The sequence below is a fragment of the Apteryx mantelli genome, chromosome 1 (genome assembly GCF_036417845.1).
Source record: "Apteryx mantelli isolate bAptMan1 chromosome 1, bAptMan1.hap1, whole genome shotgun sequence".
Lineage (NCBI taxonomy): Eukaryota > Metazoa > Chordata > Aves > Apterygiformes > Apterygidae > Apteryx > Apteryx mantelli.
In genome coordinates this window covers 148,017,895-148,040,925 of record NC_089978.1, presented here as the reverse complement: position 1 = coordinate 148,040,925, position 23,031 = coordinate 148,017,895, and the positions used below count along the sequence as shown (strand labels likewise).

General features: G+C 37.7%; 1 protein-coding gene across 5 annotated transcripts in view; it reads left to right on the top strand.

Moving 5' to 3' along the window:
• The window catches only part of SOX5 (SRY-box transcription factor 5), a 487,372-nt gene that overhangs the window by 262,226 nt on the left and 202,115 nt on the right, over positions 1 to 23,031 (top strand). For all 5 annotated transcript variants that reach the window (XM_067306163.1, XM_067306169.1, XM_067306144.1 and 2 more), the window contains one exon: positions 2,489 to 2,699. In XM_067306163.1, the coding sequence (XP_067162264.1) occupies positions 2,489 to 2,699 (211 nt within the window). The remainder of the gene's footprint in view (positions 1 to 2,488; positions 2,700 to 23,031) is intronic.

Below are 23,031 nucleotides of genomic sequence, written 5' to 3'. Positions count from 1 at the left end.
CTACCCTCTTGTCCTCTCCCTTCATACTTCCTTTTCCCCGGAGTTAGAGGCAGTGAAATTCTACTAGTCTTAAAAATACTGGGGAGTTCCATTTGAACACCCAGCAATTTGTAAAATACATATTTTGAAAATCGCCTTGTATTACCTTACATATCCCTTCAATCCTTTTGTTCTTATATTCCTTCTCTTACGACAAAGTTGTTATTAAACAGCTGTATCTACAAAACAAACTCAAGTTTGCTTTTTTAAAAATAATATATACTCAGAATATATTTGTACATATAAAAACATTTACCTGTACACAAAATATGCATGGAAACAGCAATGATGATTCCTGCATTTTAGGGGCCTGTTGCAAATACTTTGTGTCTCTCTGTGTCCAATGCGTGACATGCACAGAAATACAAGCGAGTGTCTTTGGTCCTGCTTTGGAACAAAACCAAGGAACTAGTTCCTTGTAAAATTAGGAGTGATATTGTTCCTATAAATAATTGATGATATAGACGGATTTAAGAACTGTAACTAAGGCAGTTGGTTTCTCTGTCTTGGAAGAGTGAAGATATTCAAAGATATATTTTTGAAGATATTTCCTCTTTTGGCCTTGTTTGTGAGAGAGAAATTACCACTTGGTGATAATAGGTTTGAATGTTAAAGTTTGAACTGAAGTGAGTCAGCTAATCTATATCACTGCTTAAAAAAACATAGTTTGTTCTGGTCTATACGTGTTAAAAAATATATTCAGCTCCAACTCATTTTTGAAGTCCATTGTTAGCAACTGGTAATTTTCCAAGCGCCGAACAAACATGGAGGGATTTTCAAGAAGGGGAGCAGTTCTGTTGACTACAGTCAGAATATTTTTTTTAAGGCCTGGTCAAAAGCTCATTGACGTCAGTAGAAAGTCCCTCATTAACATCACTGGGTTTGGCTTTTGGGGCATATGATGGCCCAGATTGTAATCTTAGTTAAATCTGATTCTGTTAGGGAATTTATTCACTAGTATAACACATTCAAGCTGCTCAAAATTGTTTGCACTAAAAGCTTTCTTAACCAAAAGTAATCTTTTTGCCAAAATGAAATAATCTGTGAAAACAAATATATTCTTTACTTCATATCTACCATGTTGCTTAATTCAAATTTTATCAAGATCATTTTTGTCAATTTACATTTTATTTATGAAAAGCCCTATTTCTTGCTGAAATATTGGGGTTTAGTAAACTAGGGACACCAACAATTACTCAGGAAAAAGATCGATAAAAATATAGCGCATCACTAAAAATTGAACATGTATCTATTTCAAACCCTGTGAAATGAAAACAATTTAAAAATCATTTAGACTTTTTCAGCCAACTCTGTAGCTCAAATCACAAGATGATCTAGTAACTTTATTAGAAATAATAATAATTAAACATCTGGAAAACGAAAATATAAGGGAATATGAGAAGAAAAAAGAAAAAAATGGCTGGAGAATTGGTTCAAAATAAAAACTCGTAATAATGACTGATGGAAGTAATACTTTGGGCAGCATTATATCATGCATTGTATATATTCTATAGCAAGCCTTGTCTGGAGACATTGACCTAAGTTTTTGCAAGATCTAGATGGCATACATTAGCAGAAAAAAAAAGGGGTTCAGAGATGTATACAGAAGGGTATAAAAGAGACATAAAAGGGGGAAGGAATATGTGAGAGAATATCATAGGAGGTTCAGGGGAGAAGGCTCTCACATTAGTGAATGGAAGTTTACAGATGTTGGAAGAGTTTTGGCTTCTATTAAAATTAATGAGTAGACCTATGTGGACTCTCATCTGAGGAGGATGGTGTGTATGTTCCAGGAAATTACAGTTTTGTCATGGTGCTACCTGTGAGAGTCATTAGGACCACCTTTGTGAAAAATATTGTCTCTACAAGGAATGGAGGTAGGTATAAGATGGAAGAGGAGAATAGAAAGTGTATTAGAAGCCAGAAAACAATTGTTTCTTCCTTAGTGATGGGCAAACTACTTGAGTTGAGAGTTAAATCATGTAGTGAAGGGCATTTAATATTTGATTACTATTTCATTTCTTACAGTAACTAGCCATCATAGTATTAAGTATTTTTAAAAGTCAGGAAATTAATGGTCCTTGTGAAAATTGAAGATTTTTTTCTAAAGAAAACTTTAAAAGAGCAAACAATTAAAGATAATCAATATCATTGTTATTAGAAAACCTGTGAGTAGAACACTTCTTCTCAATTAGGGAAAAACTGCATTTTATGTGCATCTATTGCAAGCTGATCTTTGCTCGCTTCAGCCTGTAATCTTGGTTTATGCTTCATGGATAGGCTTTGTTCCAAGTGTTTTTGAAGCATTGCATGCCTTTTTAAGGTTTCAACAGAAGAACAAACAGCAATGAACTCAAAAGAACAAAGGAGTATTCTTTTTTTTCCATCTTTTTTTTTCTTCTCTAAAAAAAGAAAAAAAATGTTTTATCTCATTTTTCTCCTCTTTCAGGAAGTTGATGGCAATAAAGTGATGTCTTCATTTGCCCCACACAACTCATCTACCTCACCCTTGAAGGCAGAAGAAGGTGGGCGTCAGAGTGGAGAATCATTGTCCAGCACAGCCCTGGGAACCCCTGAAAGGCGCAAAGGGAGCCTAGCGGATGTAGTAGACACCCTTAAGCAAAGAAAAATGGAAGAGCTCATCAAAAATGAGCCAGAAGGTAAGGCCTGGGAAACTGGCCAAAATTTTCCGTTTTGTTTTTTCTCCAGATTCTTTGGATACATATACTTTTTAATCTTCCCATTTTCTGCTCTATTTGCTTTTTCTTGCTAGCAAAATTGAAGTAAAGAACTCATAGTTCTTGCCTATATTAAAGATGAATTTTAACAGTCTCCTATTATTGCTAACGTTTTTAGCTTTTCCTAAATGAGAGCCTTTGTCTGACACATATGGTCTTTTTGTCACAGTTACAATAAGCACAAGCATCCTGTTACCATCCTCAAGGTGGGCACAATGAACATTGTATTTGTGATAGTCTGGGGGTCATTTACACCATGACATTCCCCCCCCACTGCTGACAACGTTCTAGAGCAAAAAGCAATGTTATAAGCAATGATGTTCTTTTACTAAAAACATGTAGTAGATATGCCATTATTTACAAGGTAAAATGTTAAATTTGGAATTCAAGAAAGCTTTTGGATCGAATGTGTTCTATCATGTCACTCACTATTTATCTATAGTGCAAGTGCCATGCAAGCAGATACAATACAGTGTTTTTCTGTATTGTGTCTGGTCAACAAGTTTCAGCTCTGGCATCTAGCGATCACCTCTGGAGAACTGGTTTCTTTTTGAGACTGTATGTCCAGTCAGTGATGATGCCACTTGTCCTCTCTGGACTGAGACTAAGACCAAACATCTCATCTCTTGGAAGCCATAGAACAGTTTTCCTTTAAGTAAGATTTTCAATCCCTGCCTATTTGGGGTAGATTCAAACCGCTGGCTGAAAGGCAAGGTTCTTGCTATACTCTCCATAGGTATCCAGCATTTTACAGCTAGATCTCCAGGGAGGGGACCGTGGTCCTGTTGATGTTGTGTGAACTCACTGAGCCTTATTCCCTAACACACAACAATAATACTATATTTTCTTTTATACCTACCTTTTTTTTTGTAGAAATCTGCTTCAGCTGTTTAAAAGCGTGGCCCTCTAAGCCACCTAAGTGTTTAAGCATGAATCAACAACACCTACAAGAAAATTTTAGGACAACCTCTATACTGGAACAAAACTAGGTGCAAACACAGGCATACTATCACATACACAAGCATGACAGTATTATAAATTAATTTTCCCTTCCTTAATGGAACACACAATAAGGGGCTGCTGGGAAACAATTCTTTGTCTAAGCATTTTTTAAAATATTACAGTTAATCAGAGCATTATGTTTTGCCTTTACATTGACTTACTGGTCAATGCCATGACCTACCTTGTGCCTTTGAATGGGAAAGATCTTCCCTGTGTATGGTGCAGTGGGGGAAAAGAGATGAGATTATATTTAAGAGAGAATAAAGAGCAGGGGTTTCTGGGCAATATATAAATACTGTGTTGAGTGGGAGGTTGTACATGCTGCACAGACTCCATTAGGGAAAGGCCACAGATAGACATGAGAATGGTTACAGAGCCTGTGCATTATCCCAGCTCTGCTAAAATGAAAATATACAGTACAAACAAAAGATCTACAGCTTTGCGAAGAGATTGGAAGAGAGGGGAGGGGGAGCAACTGAATGTTGGGCTTTGCAAATGCATGCAACAGAAAATCTTTTCTTCCCTCTAGCCATTGTTCTATTGTCTTTCAAAGGCCATTAAAATGAACAGCAGGTTGTGATGAAAATTTCATTAAGCCCTAGTTAAATCATTATGAGGATGCCATATTCATGTCTCTTCTTACTCCCCATCCAGAAAAGAAAAAAAAAAAGATTAGGAAAGGGTTTTTTTCTCCCTTTCTCCTTAAAAAGCGAACTAACAAAAGTTCAGAAGTTTCAAGAGAATGGGAAATGGGACCTGAAACAAAAGGAGGCCAGAGAGATGAACTAGCTAGGAAGAAAATTAGACTTGCACAGAGGCATTGAAAGGTGTTGAGGGACAAATGCATCATCTTGACAAGTCTCCCTCCCCCTTCCTTCAGTCAGCATGATTGTTTTTAGAGTGGCTAATTAAAAATACATATTTCTGGATGAAGAAGGCAAGTTTGTTCTTAGAGATCCTCCACAAATACAAGCCTCTTTCCTAAAAGAAGAATGTATTGTCACAAACACAATGTTTTTTCTATTTGAACTCTTGCAGAAAATCTTATTGTCGTGTCTTCTTCATATAGTGCGAAAGTGGAGATGTCAGTCATCACGGGTTGCAAGTTGGGTAATTAGCATATTAATGATTTCCGCCATGAATAAGATAAGTTACAAGTGGTAATCTTTAATAGCACATGTAGGTAACAATTCAGTGATGAATGATCACTGTGTTTTTCAGTAATTTTTAGTCTTACTAATTTGTGGAGCTCTGTAGGATAAGGCCAAGAATCTTGGTTAAGCATTGCTGTATTATATCAACAACAATAATACAGTAGTTTGTTTCTCTTTGGGAGGAAAGGGAAACATTTGCACCAATAACTGAGGTTTAATTAAATCAATTTTCCTTGAATCTTTCTAAGACCAGATATGAGCCAGATGCCTATTTCTCTATGTACTCAAAAGTTTATATATTATTTAACTCTTACAGTGGGCTGCTGTATTTGCTCTGTTTTTTTTATTGTTTGAAATTGTCTTCTAAATTACTGTGGGAAGTGTGCTTTTAAAACATTCTTTCAAACGGACTATTTCTTCAAAACTGAAAAACAGAAAAGTACTGGATGGACAACTTTAGGTCTTGATCCAAACCTCAACTGAGCCAGTGAAAGGACTTCTCTTTTCTTAAATGAGTTTTGAGGACAAGCCAGATGCTCCAAAATATTGATACAGGACTGACCGTTATTAAGGGACTTTACTAACCTAAGGCAAATGGTTTTCTTAAATAATGTTTGTTAGAAAGTAAGGGTTAATACTGAGTAAATCGTGTCAGTAAATGGCAAGGATTTTTTTACAATGTTACAAAACCTACTGCTCAGAGTGTATGAATGTGCACATGTATGTATGCACATTTGTGGACACATACCCACACATGCACCACAAGGGAAGCATCACTGTTCATATAAATGGTTTCCATGTTGATTTGTTGCATATATGCCCTTGGTTAAAGTCCCCTATATGCTACCTACTCATTCCTAAGAACTTTCTAAAAGCCTGTCACTTCTTTTTTTTCCTTGTATTTGTATGTGGTGTTGGTTTTCTCAGGCATTTCTCCTTAGTTCCTAAAGCCCTGTGCTCTTTTTTTTCTAAACTGGCCATTTTACTCTTGCTTCATGAAATGATGTGATTGAGAATGAGTCATGGTGACACTGGGGCATGGAGTGTTTTAGTGAATCTAAAATTTGTGGAATTTTACTCATTGCTGATAGAGTGTTCATTTTCCTCATCTCAAATTCTGCAGAAAATCCTTGTATGCTGCTTTACTATTTAGGCCCCCACAGGCATAAACCTATTACCAAAGTCACACAATGTTATTTTATATGAAACATTCTGTCCTTTCTAACTTGGACTTCAGAAGAGGAGTCAGTCCCCTTTTATTCCTGGTATACAATAATGAAGATAATGGAGTGGGTTTGGAGAAGCCTTATATACTGTGACAGACTTCAAGCCCTTGCCCTGAGGGTCGTCTGCCGACCATGGGATTCCTTTTGCAGCTAAAATCATTAGGCGAATGAGATACGGGCATGTTTTTCTTCTATTTTCTTAAGGCATCAGAGGATGATAGAGACTTTCTGTCTGTCTGTTCTCTTCATTTGTAGAAATGAAATGGAAATCTCTTTGAAGTCACTGAACTTGACACAAGTTCATGAAAGCAAAGGCCAAAGCAGCCACTTAGCTTTTTCTTGCACTATTAATGGGATTGGATTGCCGTATTTTAATTTATGGCCTGTGCTTGTGGAAAATTAAATCTCTGAAATCTGTATAGCCATTCCTCTAAACGTATGGCTTGGCTTCTGGGGGGAGAAGAGGGAAAAAAAAAAAGGCAAACAAGCAAATTCTCTGCTATTTTTAGAATAGGCTAGAGTACTGACTTGCTCTTTACATTTCTAACTTTTAGTTAAGAATCAATTGTCATTTTCAATTTTAGCGGTCTGTGTATGCAACAGGCTATCTATCTGTCTGTCTCTAAAACTTCCATGCTGTATCTTCTGAGGTCAGGTCTATGTTGTTGTACAGAATTTATAGTATGCCTGGATAAAAGGGGTCATATGGGCATCTACTTGATCACAGAAACTGCTCATGTGTGTGTATGCTCATTCATCTGCATGGCTCATTCTCCTTCTGTGCAAAGAACTTATGAAACTCAGTTCTGTGTTTTGCTGTTTTGAATGAGGGCTTTGAATTTTGTATAAATACATGTACATAGACACATATCTATAAAGTGTATGTATTTTTATATACAATGTACATATATATACATGCATGCACACAAAAGGATTATATATAGGTATATACAGTGTTTAATATTGTTCCCACTCCAACATTTCTGTCTGCTAGTCCTGCTTTAATCCTCTCTTCTAATCCTCTCTTCTGAGCAGCAACAATTAATCTCAAGTGTTTAGAAAGCAAGTAGTGTATTCTGGGTGCTATTGCAAATAAATAAATAGATAATATTTTGTTAGATAGATGTAAATATATAATGTGCCTACAGTTAAAAGGGTTACTGGGACATATGTTTGCAGGGCTTTAATAGGTAATGTGACTATTTCAGTCTCATCTATTCTAGTATGCTTCAATAATATAAGTAATTATTTTTTAGAAAAGAAAGTGATAAGGCCTCTCAGGCATGATTTTTGTCTTCTGAACGTCCCCCATAGGCTATTTGTGTTTGATGTTTAAGTTTACATTATAAATCACAACACCTGTTCTTGTGGTAATTTAAATGGCTGTTGTTTAAGCAGTTCTGTAGTCTATAAAAGTGAACGGTATTGGATTCAGGATCTCTAGTTGAAATAAGATCCCAGAATATCTCCTAATATTATCAAACTTTTAATCACATCTCTTGTAAAGAAATCAAGAGGTCTCCCTCTTCTTAAGCCGTAAATTCCAAAGCAGACCATTAATGGGCACGAGAAGAGAAGCCTTTGAAATTCAGGCTCTTGTTTTAAATCACATCTGATGAGGTGGGAAAAAATAAAGTCAACAGATCCAGGGGAAAAGCCTAAGGATATTCTAATTGGATGAGGTTTGAATTTCTTTTGTTTGGTTCTTCACTGTCCTTTTGACAAAGTACGTGTTGAAGAGGCTTTGTAATGCTGTTCTACTGAAGGACAAACAAGGATACTTTCAGCTGAGTACTTTTAAGTTTTGTTCCATACACTCCTGCTGCTGTGCAAAGATGCTTCAAGTGCATTGTGGTTGCATGTTCTCTGTGCAGCCTGTCACCAGAAAATATGTCTTATCTTGTAGAGCAAGCCAGCATCAAACCTCCATGCACTTCTTTCAAAGACACCACCATATGGAAATATGCATTCATATACTGCTGATGAAAAAAAAAAAAGAAGAAAAAAAGATAAAGTTTATGAAACAAGCCTATGTGAAGAGAAGGCACTCTTTAATGCTGTGGTGGCTTAAACCTTTATTAACAAGTGCTTTAACTTTAGAACAGAGGTAGCCTAGTTTGAAGCTCTGCCAGCTCTTACTTGCTCAGAGTGAAGTTTGTTCATTTGTCACCTTCAGTTTCTAAGTGTTTTCCTTCCTAATAGTTTAGCCCGACAGTCATGGTTTATTTAAATGGATGTTTTCAAAATGTGCTTAGATTGCCTTCCAAGTCTCTATTGCTTACATCCTCAAAGTTTTATAGCTTTTGGATTTTTCTTTTCTCTTTTGGTAAAGGCATCTGAGGTGCTGATACAGCATCTTAAGTATAGAAGAAAGCCCTGTGGTCAAGTGAGATTCAGGAAGCTTGTGCTTTTGGAGAGAAGGTGCAGTCCCTCTCCCCCTCCCTGTTTTAAAATGAAAATCTTCTCTGATGGGTCCCATAATTAAGATTTTCTTCCAGGGTACATTCACTCCATAATATTGGATAAAATATATATACAATATACATAATATAATAATATGGGCTCCCGCCTGCCCCTAAATCCCCTGTTAGCCAGACTCTTCAATAGTCATGATTCATTTCAATGGGTGTTTTCAAAATTTGCTCCCCCCTTACCCCCAGTCCATTTCAGTGTGCCTGTTGTAGTCCAGCTAGATGAGTTTGCAGTCTGCCTTCCTTTTCTTTTTTCTTTTCTTTTTTTTCTTTTTTCTTTTTTCCTTTTTCCTTTTTTTCTTTTTTCTTTTTTCTTTTTTCCTTTTTCCTTTTTTTCTTTTTTCTTATCTTTATTGTTTTCTTTTTCTTTTTCCTGAAAAATACATTAGCTTTCTGAGCTTCATTTCAGTCCTTGGATCACTGCTGGAGAAACCTCTGACTCAGACTGTTAATACACAAATATACATGAGGGAGTGTGCCAGCTCTTTTTGTATGCCTATGTGCCACAGCTTTTGGGGATGTCATTTATTCAAAAGTGAAGAGCAAGCCACCTGTTTCTCAGGCCTCTTGTCCCTCATATTAAAGGTCCAAGCCCTTGCTGAATAGTAACATCTTAATCTGGGCGACATACACAACATTTAGCTGAAACCTATTTGTCAAGCTGGCAGGGTTTGTGGGATTTCTTCCCCCTCTCTCTTACCCCCGAGACGCTTGTCACGACCGTGCATATTAAAATTAATCAGACCTTCCAGGCTTGTGTGGCTGTGTGGTTTAACATGAAGAAGTGGATATCAAGCGTTTGCCCTAATTAAATAGGCCTGCTTGGTTTTCTTCTAGTGGATGCTTGGTTTTTTTTTTAATAAGAGCTGCTTGTGGAGGAGGCACTGCCAGCACTGGAGTTAGTGGAGAGCTCACTTCAAAGTTTTCTTTGCCACCTGCGCCCAGAATACTGGGCCCTGAAGGGCTCCCCGTGTTCTTGCTTAACAGCGCAACTCGTGGCGCGTGAGCGGCGGAGCTGGAAGGGGGAAACACGGCCAGCTGAGTGAGAGAATGAGCAGGGACGAGGAAGCTGGGAGCTGGCATGAGCATGTGCGCTGGCTTCTCAAAGTTGATTAAGATGACCTATCATACCGTCTGATTAGCTTTGGCTCTTCGTCTGCGCCTTGAGCTATTCACAGGGCTGTCTCCGGTCTTCTGTTTACCAGCAGCGAGGGAAAGCCTCCAGTATGGCGAGGAGTGGCATTTGCAGCAGCTCCCACTTGCTTGTTTAGCTAATGAAGTAGCCTGGTAAAAACACTCTTAAGTTTGAAGCAGTTGGTTACTTTTATTGGTTGTGTGTACGTTTGATATATTTAAAGTGCTTTACGTGTTGCCGTTTTGAGTTGACAATTTTTCACAAATATATGCATCTCCTGCCTTGCAAATTAGCTATACTGGGAAGGCAGAACTACTTTTGTTATCTTCTCTTCTCTTACACTTTCATCGTATTGTTCTGTGTTGCCCCAGGAGAAAACATGCTATAGGTGTGTGATTTATATACTGTAATACAGAAATTCAAAAAGCACTCAAAACAGAGAAAAGGAAAGTTGAGCGGGGGGAAACCTCAAGCCTGTTAAACAGTAGTTCAGGGCTGATACCATTTAGCAATTCATCAACTTAATTTTGGCCAAAAAATAGTAGGAAATTTGGAACGGTCAACATTTTTAGACGAAATGTTTCATTGGAAATGGTATTTTTTGTTTTTAGATGTTTAAGATGATTAATCTGAAAGAGAAATGAAAACATTTCAATTAGGATTAAATAAAACATTTTGGGTCAGGTGGAAACAGCTTTTCCCTGACTTGGTTTGGCAACTGAAATGAAAAAAAAAATACTAATCACATGAAAATGCGTTTCAAAAGATTACTTGTAAAAGTTTTGGGGATGTTTTTGTATCTAATGACCCAAAGAGAAGGACAAATGAGCAGTTCTTATAAAGTCATTTAAATGTATCTGAGTGTTGCACTTTATGGTTTTGAGGGTAAACTGTAATATTTTAGTCAGAAAAGCTTTCAAAATTTGATTTCCTCCAAATGTGGGAATTTCTACATCTTCTGAAGCCTCAGTCAGAAAAGTTTTGCCGCACCGAGGTCATTTTATTTTGAAATAGTTTTGTTGGAAGTCTATCAGACTTCCTGTGTCAGACCTGCTTGGCATGCCTCTAGAGCAGAAGCCTATGAGCATGTTCTGGGGGGCCTGGAAGCCTATGGTCATTACACCCCCAGAATTTGATTTTGCTTTCTATTAAAATTCTTGCAATCCAGTACACAGGCAGAAAGCAAAGCTTTATTTATCTGTTTCCATAATTGTTCAAACTGTTGAAGTAAAACCCAGCAGGTAGGATGATATTCCATTGATTTCAAAATTTATTGCACGTCCGTGCACTAACTCTTTGCCATCTTTCGCTCTTTTTTTTAAGCATTCTTGTTATTCCTATTTTATTTTTCATTTCAAACCTTGGCACAACCCAAACGTAAAGAACCATATTGACACTGCCAAGCATCTGTCTGGTGCTTGACAGCATCATAGAAACCCTTCCAGTGTTTCATCTGGGTTGCTATTGGTTATTTAACAACACAATGCAAACTGTGCAGTGTGGGTGTATGTGAAATGGAAAGAAAGGTTGAGGTGGGGGGAAGGAGCCCTGTACAAGTAAATACATTTTTCATCATATCTTTTGTTTGGTCTGTTTGCTGTGTGCTATTCAGTAGTCAATAGCAGTGGTTTGACAGTTCTGCAGAAGGGTAAGAAACCTTTTCTTAAACTTTTATTCTCCTGCATTTGTCTGAGTACAGAAAGTTTTCTGCTTTCAGTTTTTCTTTTGCTGTTGTTGTTGTTGTCATCTGTCTGTTGTTGAAGGATTTTTGTTGTTGCTCTTTTGCTGATGTGACATAAGGTCATATTTATGAAACACTACTTACTGAGCAGGGATCTTGTACAGGTGAAGTGGACATTTAGAGAGCTAATACGAAAGGTTCACTGTGACAATCTTCTAGGGCAATCTAGTTCTTTCAAGCTTGCTTTTTATTTATTTATTTAGTCTGGGGACCAAAGTGAAAAGTGATTGAACAGCAAAATGAGTTTGTGCTTTCTACTGAATAATGTCCTGTTAGCACTTGTGCGACTCTGCAAGGCTTTCTGAAATGTTTAGCCTTGATTTAATTCGTATTTAAGATCTCTCCTCCCAGCACATTAATATAATGTCAATGTAGAATGCATTGCATGGTGTAATTACTGCAGAGAGCAGTAGTTGGGAAAACAGACGGTAATTGAACACATGGCTGTTTATTACAACAGGACAGTGCTCCTACGTTGGTATTTAGGGCATTAATAGGGAAGAATTGATTTGTTGTTTTAAGATGAATTCAATCACTGTTGCTTAGGCCTTTGTTTGTTCAGGCCGAGTTATGCTTTGTTTGTGTTATGTGCCCAAGAGGTTTACACACCACAGCGTGGCATTAGTCATGCAGAGGACTTGGGAGCAGAGAGCCATTTAAATGAACAAAGGACATTTTTCTTTTTGGCTCTGTTTATCTTCCTCTCTAGTTTTGTTACCCTCTAATCTCTCTCTCTCTCTCTTTCTCCTTCTCTTTCTCTCTCTCTTCCTTTCTCTCTCTCTCTTTCTCTCTCCTTCTGTCTCTCCCCCTTTTTCCTCCCCAGACAGTTTGGATCAATGCAAAGGTCCTCCTGCTTTCTTTCTTCCCCCTCCTCCTGATTCAGCCTCCCAGAGATGAATGGAGCTCTGATTGACAGGTGGCAACATAGGGTTGCAGCACAGGGTAAATAGGAGTGGTTGCTCCCAAGTTTGTGCAAGAAAGAATGGGGGGAGGAAACCCTGTTCAACTTTTGAGGAAAATGATTAATTTCAAAGCAAACAGAGCTGGAATTAGATGTACCACTGCATGTCTCAACTATGATGCTTTTGAAAGAAGGAACCCACACCTTTTGTCATCTTTGCTGGATTGCACTCTAGTCAGGCCCTGTGCAGGCCACATCCTGTGATTTAATGAGGCTTCTGCCCTTTTCTCCTTTTTACTGATGTGAGTCTGAGAGAGGAAGAGAGAACCATATGACTGAAGTTGAATTCCTGGTCTCCCTGTTGTGAGCAGTATGGTTTATATTTTAGGCTCATTGTGCTTGAGAGGAATCTCATCTTGATTTATTTCTGAGTGTGGGAGAGTTAATAGACACTTCAGAATGTTGTGGGCCAAATTTTGCTCTCAAATGTAAGTTTACAACTCTCCCTGATTACAGCAATAGCTTTAAGAAGGCAACATTTGACCCAATACAGGAGTTGAAAAGAACCCAATGTGAATTGGTTTATTATCCCCATACAGATATGGATTATCCGTGTTCCTAGGAAGAGCATTATTAAGAGAACTGAAGGGTAACAACACCAAAGTCTGGCAGTCATTAATTGCTAGAAGTTTACATTTACTAGATAGTAAGATACCTTGTATCTAAGCAATATAGTGCAGTATAGTCAGATGAGGTAGGAGCACCCACAGACTTGCCTTTTGGAGGTATAGGAAGTACTGGCTTATGTAGTATAAGGAAGGAGAGCCCCAAACCTGTGACAGGGAAGGCCAGTCAGATTCCTGCCAGGTAGAAATAGCAATTTAGCATACATGTACATATTCTGCAACACACAGGGAAGAATATGAACCTGAACTGTCCATCTGAGCTTTTTAGCAAAAATTAGTTAAATTATTGAAGTTCTGAATAAATAGGAACACAGGAGAAGACAGCTACGACGGGAGCTAAAGTCCAGCAATGTTTTTACCCATGCCTGCAATCACAGACAACTGGTTATGTGTGGGATATGCTACTTGGCTGTTACTTGTAAATCTTTTCTAAATATCTAGGAAATGCAATTCCAAAGGCCCAGCCCTTATGCCCAAGGGGAAGTTTCCTTCCCACGTCACAAAAAAGCAGTTATTGTATTGCTCTGGCAATAAGCAAGAATGATCATAGCTACAGATTTATATAGCCCCGAAGTTACTATTGGTGTCCAAATATGTTATCAGAAAGGAAAGCCTCTCTCCAAACTTGAAAGAGGTTATCCAAGTATCCTGTTTTTCCAGGACAGTTTGGAATTTTACATTAGTTTTGTACTGTAGATTAGGATACACAATCAACAAAAGTACAAAGCTAAATAGTCTAGAGACAAAGATTACATGGAAGAAGAAAAAGCCTCTTGGTTTTGTATGCATCCTCAATCTTTTTTTGCTAAGCCTTTTTATTTTTCTATTTTGCCCACAACACACATCCCGTTTCAGTAACTGAACATCTTATCTCCCACAGAGTCAGAAATTAGAAAAAAAATAAAGCAAAAAACTCAACGACTAAGCAGAAAAGCTATGTTTCAACTGTAGTCATTACTATATATTCACTCAAATCCTATGATACTGGGACACTGTCTTGTCCCAAAGTGTAAAACATGTTAATGTATTTTTGCTGAGATATCTATACACTAGACTTAAAACAATGTATTTCCAAATAGTTCCTTTTTCTTGTAAGTGAAATTACTATATGAAGATAAAACCAGAGGACAGCAGGCTTCTGCTAATGATTTTCAGCTGCAACAGTTCTGGATTCCACACTGAGCTCATGTACAGCCTTAATCAGCAATGATGTTTAACTAAATCTGAAGACATTTCACTGAAGATTATTTTATTTTATGTTAAGTCTTTTTTATGCGTGTCCTCTTGCTGTGTCATCTAATTGATTCATAGTTCTTGCGAAGCTTTGGGGTATGGGATGCTCATGCAGGCACAATGCATTCTTCCTTTACAAGTTTGGCCAAGTCAATCCTCTCTGAGTTCAGAGGAATTAAGAAGCTGTCATTGGGCATGATTCTGTAACTAACCATAAAATTATTAGATGAATAATACACATGATGTGGGGGTTTAAGCTAGAACCTGTTCTTTCTGCTGCAAAAAAATGCAGCCTTTTTGAGATGCTGATCGTGATGTTACCAGTATTTTGTTGCTATACCAGTCACTGAAAGAGGGAACACAGTACACAGTGGATATTACACACGTTATACAATATTTTAAAATATTGGTTCATACAGAAGACAGCAAAATTAAGATACTTTCTCACATTGCCAAACATTTTCCCAATTTTTGTAATGTAATTCTTTTTTTTTTTCCTCTCCTTTTTTTTGTAACTAGTACAAAATGGACAGCTCTTATCAGTGGTAAGCAGAATGGTAAGCAGTCACCCTTCTGTCCTGAACTTATGCCTTAAATGTAGCATGAAGCAAGCTGCCATTAAGGTGCTGGTGAGAGTTCAGTCTTCAGTTCCATTTCATCCTTGCTTTCTCACAGGGTTTGCTAACAATTGCTCTGCTTCCATATTAACATTGTAAATGTCCACCAAAAATTAGACAAAATCGACAAACACCGCACTCCCAAGTATTTTTAGGAGCAAATGCGATGCAGCGTACAGCTATTTTTTAAGTCATCTACTTCAGCTCTTTTAGTAGATGTAAAGAAAGGTGAAAAAGCAGCAAGAGGAGAAAAATGAAGATGCTGTTTGCCCTTGAATAAACAGGCCCCACCGTGGCAAGATGAAAGGGAGACACAATTTTTGTAAACTTCTCAGTATAACATTTTGAACTCTGAGGGATGTTAAAGGATGTGCTATAGTAGTCTTCAGACCTTCTCTTCTCCCTTATGATGCGCCCTTGGAATCTGATTGATCCTGGAATAGTCAAAATAGAAGAACTACTCATGGGGATTGGTTTGATTGATTGCTTTCTTTTCTCACGAAATCTTGTTCATACTAGAACAGGACATTCAGATTATTTAGGCAATTCCAGGTAGCCTTCCTCACAGGCTGAATGCATCCCATAAAGCTGTCGGTTCTTTAGCTTAATACCAGATCTTACTGTATTAATTCAAGGCTTTCAGTGATCTAGGACACAACGTGTCAGGAAAAGGAACTAAAATTAGAGGCAGACTTTTGGCTGTGAGAGCTGCTTGAGGCTACGTGGGGTGAAAGAGAAGGGAAGAGGCCTGATGTCAGTCACAGGCTAGAGACTGCAGGAAGGCCAAAGCATCGCCTCAGGTACAGCATTTTTTTGCAACACGCATTGTAGTGAATGACCCTTCTTTTTTTGTCACATCCCACTCACTGATACAGCACTCCATGATTCATTTCACACGCTAAGTCCTTGTTGAAAGCTGCCAGAGTTCACTTGTTACAGCAAAGTCCAGTTCTCGGTACAGTGGGAAGGGGGAGTCCCTTTTGAAAGTATGATTTTTTTTTTCCACTCTAAAAGAGGAAGGAAAACTTAAAAATAAATAGTAGCTAATCTTTGATGACATGCGCCTAAAAAAAAGTGAGAACATATAACAATACTAAGGATTCTAAATTGTCTGTTTATAGAAAACCAGCTCTTGGTGCCATAACTTAGTGGTAAAAGAACGATTAGGAGAAATATGACTGAGCGACTGTGGAAAATTGCTTCTTCCTCCTTCACTTTGTTGAATATACTTCATTACATAAAATTTTATTTTCTTGGCTGTATGTAGGAACCATTTTTTGGTAATTTTTTTTTTTTAATATCGTTCTGATACGGGCTATAAATGGAGAATAATTAGGTATTATTGTTTGGTTATGCAGATTCTCTTGTGCTCTCTTCTTGTTTACTTCATTTAAACTGTCGAAACTGTTCCTGCCGTGTAGAAATAATGACTGTTATTGAGGGCATGTGAGATTACAGGGACCTTGTTTTAAATTGCTCTGACACTTGTGATCATTTCAGACCATCTGAAACATGTTCGTTCTTCCTGGAAGGTTAAATACTCAGAAACACAAATTCATAGACTTCTAGTCTTTACTAAAAGACATTCAGTCTTTACCCTGTCCTGTCTGTCTCTTTCTAATAAAGTCATAAGGCTCCATTTTGACATTGGTGTGGGATTCGTGTAAACATAAGAGGGCACTGATCTAAATGAGATACACAGAGACCATTTTCCAGTACAAGAATTTTGCCTTATGTTCAAATCTGGAAAGGTTTGTAAGTTTTTAGTACTAGTGAGAAAATTCTCCTCTGAAATCAATACTGTGAATCTAAACTCTGATATTTTGCTCCTATTCATGTGCAGCACTTTCTTTGATGACAGTTGGAGTTCTGGTCTCACAGGGAGAGGAGAATATTGGAGTTGAGATTTCTTGTACTGAGCTCGGGGGATAATATTGTGTTTAGCTTGTTGCACTAGATGCAAGCTAATCAGGGAATAATTAACAGTCAAAATGCCAAGGTTCTTATTCATGTAAAGGATCTGGTATTGAAGTCCTCAGTAAGGTAACACTTGCATTGAATTCAATGAGACTTTAAACCGAACAAAGGCTTCAGAATTTGTCCCCAGCTATTTTTCCCTGTCAGTTTTTAATGAGCATCCCATAAAGGTGTTTAACAATTGTACTGGCTTTGATATTTCAAGTTTTTGGAGAAAATTGCCTTCTCAGGTTGTGAAAAAAATGTTGAAACAAAAAAGCACATTTTTTCTTCGTGATGTCTAACTTACTGTAAGCCAATTCAAAGAATGTTTCACCTCATGCTTTCTTATAGGCACTAGCTAAGGATGTTATAAAGAGTATTGTATAGAAATTGCCAAGAGGAAGGATTAAAGTTGTTGGAGGTATGTAAGAACTCTCCTTAGTTCTTGAGACTGAGGTAAAATTTAGATAGAGAGGTAGTTATAGGCGCCAGTACTTTGTTTGTTTGTTTTATAAATGAAAGGAAAGAAATGCCACTGCTCAGATCACTATACAGAGCCTGGTGTTTAAATGACATGATTTTATGTCAGAAGGAAAAGCTAGTGTATCTGGATTCATCCTTTGCCTTGCTTTCCTTGGTTGTCACTGAGAGCTCCCAGGCTGAGACAGATGGCTGCTGGTTTAGTTGTGTGCGTGGGAGACAGGAACTTCCACATGTGATTTTTTACCATTTGGTAGTAATTAGTTTGTTGTATAAATTAACATTAACTGAACCATTCTTCAGGCATTGTTTGTAATTATCTTCTTTGAGCCTCTGAGTTGTGTAAAGAAATAAAAAGCGGGGAAGAAACTGCTTCTTATTTTGTTCAAGGAGAGGACTCTATCATTAGGCAGAACAGAACCGCAATTATCACATGCCCAACAGACTGAAAACTTTGAAATAGCCCTTAAAAAAGCAACAAAAAGATTTTTAAAGAAATATTAATGGAAGTGAATGATTTAGAAGTGCAGATAGATTTTATAAAATTTGTAAGAATGAAGTATGAGTAAAAGCAATGGTGATCCTGCCTGCCTGACATGATTATTACTACTGCTACTATTTTATTTGGGGTTTGTTGGTGAGGGATAGAGAGTTTGTTTATTTTTTAAATACACTTTTTTTTTTTTCAATTTTATTCCACTATTTCTTTTCTATCTTTGAGATATTTCTTCATTTTTTGTAGTAAACATTAAGATTCTTGTGTCTGCATATTCAGCATTGAACTATCGTTAGTGCTGGTTTTCTCGGGGGATTTCTGTCATTTCCAACTACCAGCCAAATTGGAATTGTCAGGAGAACAGCCTCTCACATGTTATTTGGCAGTTCTGTTTCCAGACTTGGCCAGAATCCAGAAATGCAGAGGTTCATGGGCATGAAAAATAACAGGGAAAATGCCCTCTGGTATTAGCCAAATATTTTAGTAACATATTGGAAATCTTTAGGTTTATTTGTTAAAAAAGCTCAGTTCTTTTCTGGATAAGAAAGATTAATATTTCATTAGAAAAGTTCTCCACTTTCTTCACAGGTGTAGGTATCCTTATTTTGGTATAGCTCTCCTACTGTGGATACGGAGCTGGCAAAATTGGCAACAGGGAGCTGTATGCTGGTGGTACACTAAGATCACTGTGATCCTCTCTTGTATAGACTAGCTTCTACTAGTCAAACCCAAGTACACTCCATTACAAGGTATTTCACAGCTTCATTAAAATTAATTTAGTATCTAAAGCATGCCCTCTAGACAAAAGTTCATGTGACTTGAGTTTTGAATTATCTTGGCATTTTCTTGTGAAACAAAATGAACACAGTTTTAGAACCCAAACTTGAACTTTTCTAGGTAAATCAGTGCTGATTCCAGATTAACTTAACTACATTCAGGGCCTAGACCTGAGAGATACGCTTGGATTTTCTTTCTTCTGACAGAATTGCTGTTCATGTCTACCTTTGTCCAGGTAAATAGTTTTACCTGGACAATAAATGCTGAAAGAGGACTTGAGATTCTGAAATTAGTAAATATCGAACTATAGACGCAATTTAGGTAATGCTTTTTCTTTTTTTCTTGGCATGAGGAATTAGCCTATATGAAGCTTAGTGCTGTTTGGGGAAGAAGAAGGTGGGAGGGAGCGTGTGGGACCTTTAGTGACTAGGAACTCAAGGAGAGTACTGACTGGAGTCCCTACGCTACACCGAGAACTGCGGTGAAAAGCAAGCTACCAATAGGCTGTTTTCTTTCTCTTTTTCTTTTTGGCATGGATTAATGCTGTAACTGAGGATATCTGTGATTCTCCTGACTTTTGATATCAATGAATCAAACATTTTCTGAAGCATTCTTATTGAACAGATTTTTTTTAAACTAAGAAAAGTAAAGGTGCCAACCATGCTTTGATATTGATATGACAGCAGAGTGAATAGGCTTACTATTAACTCAAATGAGAATGTGAGCTTTTCAGTTCACCTTTTTTCTGCTGAAGAGATGTGGAACAGGAAGGAAGAAGTGAATACAGTCTTTTGTTCTATGAAGCAGTATAGCTGCTTCATCATAATACCAACTATATGGCTATTTTTTCATCCCTGAAGGAATACAAGAAGGAAAGATTGGTCTTGTGGCTAAAAATGCAGAACAGAGAGTCAGAAGATCCAATTTCTTCTGTTTTTTCCCCGGATTTCCCACGTGACCTTCCTTCTCTGTGTTCAAGCCCTCAGTTTTTAGAGCATGGCTGACAACAGTAGCTATACACTTCTTCACAGTGGGAAAATTCAATTCCTGCTTGGAGAAGGAGCCGGACAGTGGTCCTACTTACAAGAACGGACTAGACATAGGTCTGGGGAAACAAGCTGACTGGAAATACTGTCTGTTACACCTCAGCCCCATTTGTCTGCCTAACCAGAAATGAGCGTGTTAGGTTTGGTTTGGAAGCCTTTGACCTGGATTCAGTAGCTTCCTTGTGAGCAGAACTTGCCCTTGCCTCAATGGGATTTCTGCAAGTGAAGCAGCCGCAGAACTGGGCCAGTAGGGCTGTTGTGCAATGCAAGGTTGGCACTGTAGCTTTGTGTGGTAACATAAAAGAGTTACACTACTAGGTAACATAAAAGAGTTATAATATGAGGAAAAGATTTGGTTTCCATCCTTTCTTCTAGATTCTGCTTTCCTAGATTAGACAATTCTCCTTCTTGAATCTCTTACTTCACGGTCAGCGAGAGGTACCTCTGTTCTCACCTTGAGCGAGGGCCCTCTGAGCTTTCAGTCTGTGGCACACAACACTGAACAACACACACGCAGAGCAGAGGTTCATAACCACAGAGGAGAACACAAAATCATCCCTTCTTTCCTTGCCACAAAAATTTTTCTTGCTGTTTTACATGTTTTCCCCACTCGCCTTGTAGAATTTATTTATTTATTTTATGAATGCATGAGTTACAAGCTCTGGCATGGCAAGAAGGTGAGGAATTTTTTGTTTTGTTTTTAGTTTGGGGAAGAGGAGGGTGGGAGGGAGAGTGTGGGAGCTTTAGTGGCAAGAAGCTCAAAGAGAATGCATTAATTAACCCAGGAGGATTGCTGGGATGCTGGAGTGAGAAACTGCAGCTTTAAAATCCAGTGATCTTTATTCATTGTTGGGTTTGGGTCAAAGACCTTGGATAAGAGAAGGAGGGGGGAGGAAAAAGGGTGAGCGGGGGTGGGGGTGGGCACAATGGGAACCAGATGTTTCAAGCTGACGGGGGTTAGCTTCTCTGTCACGGTGTGACAAGCCCCTGCTCTTCCCTGCACACAGAAAGTGCCCCATCCTTTCCTGAAGTCCTTCTGTCCTCTGCAGACGGACGCGGGGAGGGAGGGAGACACATGCACACACATACATACACACATGCACGCACATATACACACGCGTGCATACACACAATCCTGGCTCTGCATTTTTCCTTTGGCCTACCTTGTCGAATGGCCCTGGAAGACTAAACAGGTGTTATCTACTTTTGATTTCAGTGCATTTAAATTAATCCTGTCAGCTCAGCTGTTAAAACAACTGTCATCTCCAGCTGTTAGTAATTTTCGACTGGGCACTTTTACAGGTTGCCAAGTTCTGAGCCTGCATTGTGAATCTCTCTCTCCCTTTCTCTCAAAGCGCTATAGTAACAATTTGTATTTTTTTAAAGGGGACTTGCATTGCACTGTTTTTATATCAGTCCCTGTTTATTATATATTTGAAATAATAATATCACAAAACCCAACATCGTCATGCCAGACTTTGGAATAAAGAGCTAAACCATGTGTGGAGTGCAGCGCATATCAATCTTCTGTGGGTTTGTTGCAGCCTCTCTGTGCATTTTAAATTTGAATGAGAGATGAATCAACCTGAGGGTTTGGGGAGGGAGGAAGAGGGGGCTTAAATTTTTATTGCCAAAAATAAGGCCTCCTTTTCAGAAGTACTTTTTTTCCCTTCTGCCTCAACATACAGGTAGTTTTAATATCTGGTATTAACAGGAGGGACTTAGTATTAAAAATATTTTTAGATATTTTAAAAATTTTAGATTAATGGCATACGCATGGTGGCCTTAGGAATTGTAGGGGGAAAAAATCATAGATTGGGTACATGTTATCGATTTCAGTAGACACTCTCTAATGTGACTTATTCCTATGGGGTCAGGATCTATAGTCCATTAGCAGGGCTTCAGAGTCAGATAGCACTTGTGGCTTACACAAACCTGAATTGTGACAAGGAGGGCTTTCTGTGCCTTTAAGGGTTTTGCTCATTACAGTTGTGTGGCCAGATTTTCAACTAGTATAAAACTGACATAGTTCCGTTGACTTACTTTGCAAGCTGTCCTTACAACAGTGGAAAGGATTATTTAGGTATTGTTTTGAATGTTCCTAGGAAAAGGACATACTTAAAAAGTGGCTGTAGGTAATGTGTTTGTCAACAGACTACAGATGATTTTAAGTTTCAGGTAGCCCAGTAAAAGGGATTCTTTATAAAGTCATGCTTTGTATTATCTGTCTGTTACTTAAACACAGGTACTGTTCCTATATCCTGCAGTAAAATGAAGACTTCAGATTTGGAACCTCATTCCTTAAGGTTTTCATTATCTTTTAGTTTAGAATTTCTTAAAGAATATTCTAATAAAACAGGAAATATTCCCCGAAGAATTTTAATACAGTTCTTTTCCTTCCACTATGCATTCTTAACCTTTGATGAAGAATTTTATTATTCAAGAAAAAAAAGAACCCCCAAATTTCAGGAATTATATGAGAGAGAAAAAGGAAGATTTGGATGCTGAAGTACCATCTAATGCAGCAGGCCAAGTACTGATCCCATTTCCACCTTTAAAATGCATCTCTGCTTTTTGGCATGTTCACACTATAATACAGAATTGTAGCTATCTGAGCAGCATCTTAAATTCCTATACAGTTGTAGCCATTTTTGAAGGTCCCCACAATAATATCTTTCTAGAGAAGTTTTGAATTCTTTATGAAATTACTGTGTTCACATATTTGGGTGAGCTGCTGTTACTATTTTATTTTCAAACACTGCTACCATTTAAGCAGGCAATGAAGCGACTTCCTCAAATTTCCCATGCCTTACTAAACAATTTTAGTATTTTTCAGTTAGATGTGGAATGATTATTGAAGGTGCTATTTAGTATTAATAGAATCTGGAATACTGTTCATGAAGAATTTATCTGTGCATGTTGGGAACAGGAGTTTGTGAATATGTAGGACAAAATTACATACATACATACATACATACATACACACACACAACTAATATTGCTCCTAGCAGTAGCAGAAGCTGTGGTTGCTTATCCTAAATTCTGATATGTCTCATATACTGTATGCATAAATATTGGAGCTACAGTGGTGTGCTAGGAATATTTTAGTAGATAGTCTAACATAAATTGTTTTAAAAGGAAATTAGAGTAAGAATTTAATCAGTAATGTATTCATCTAAAATTCTGATTTCACAGAAGCTGCTACTGGGCAAGAATGTCATTAGATCAAAGCAAGTCTTTCCTATAAAATACTGCTTTTTGAAAAACAAACCAAAGTGATTGAAAATTCCAAAAAAGAAAAAACATATTACTATGGAAATCTTGCTTCTA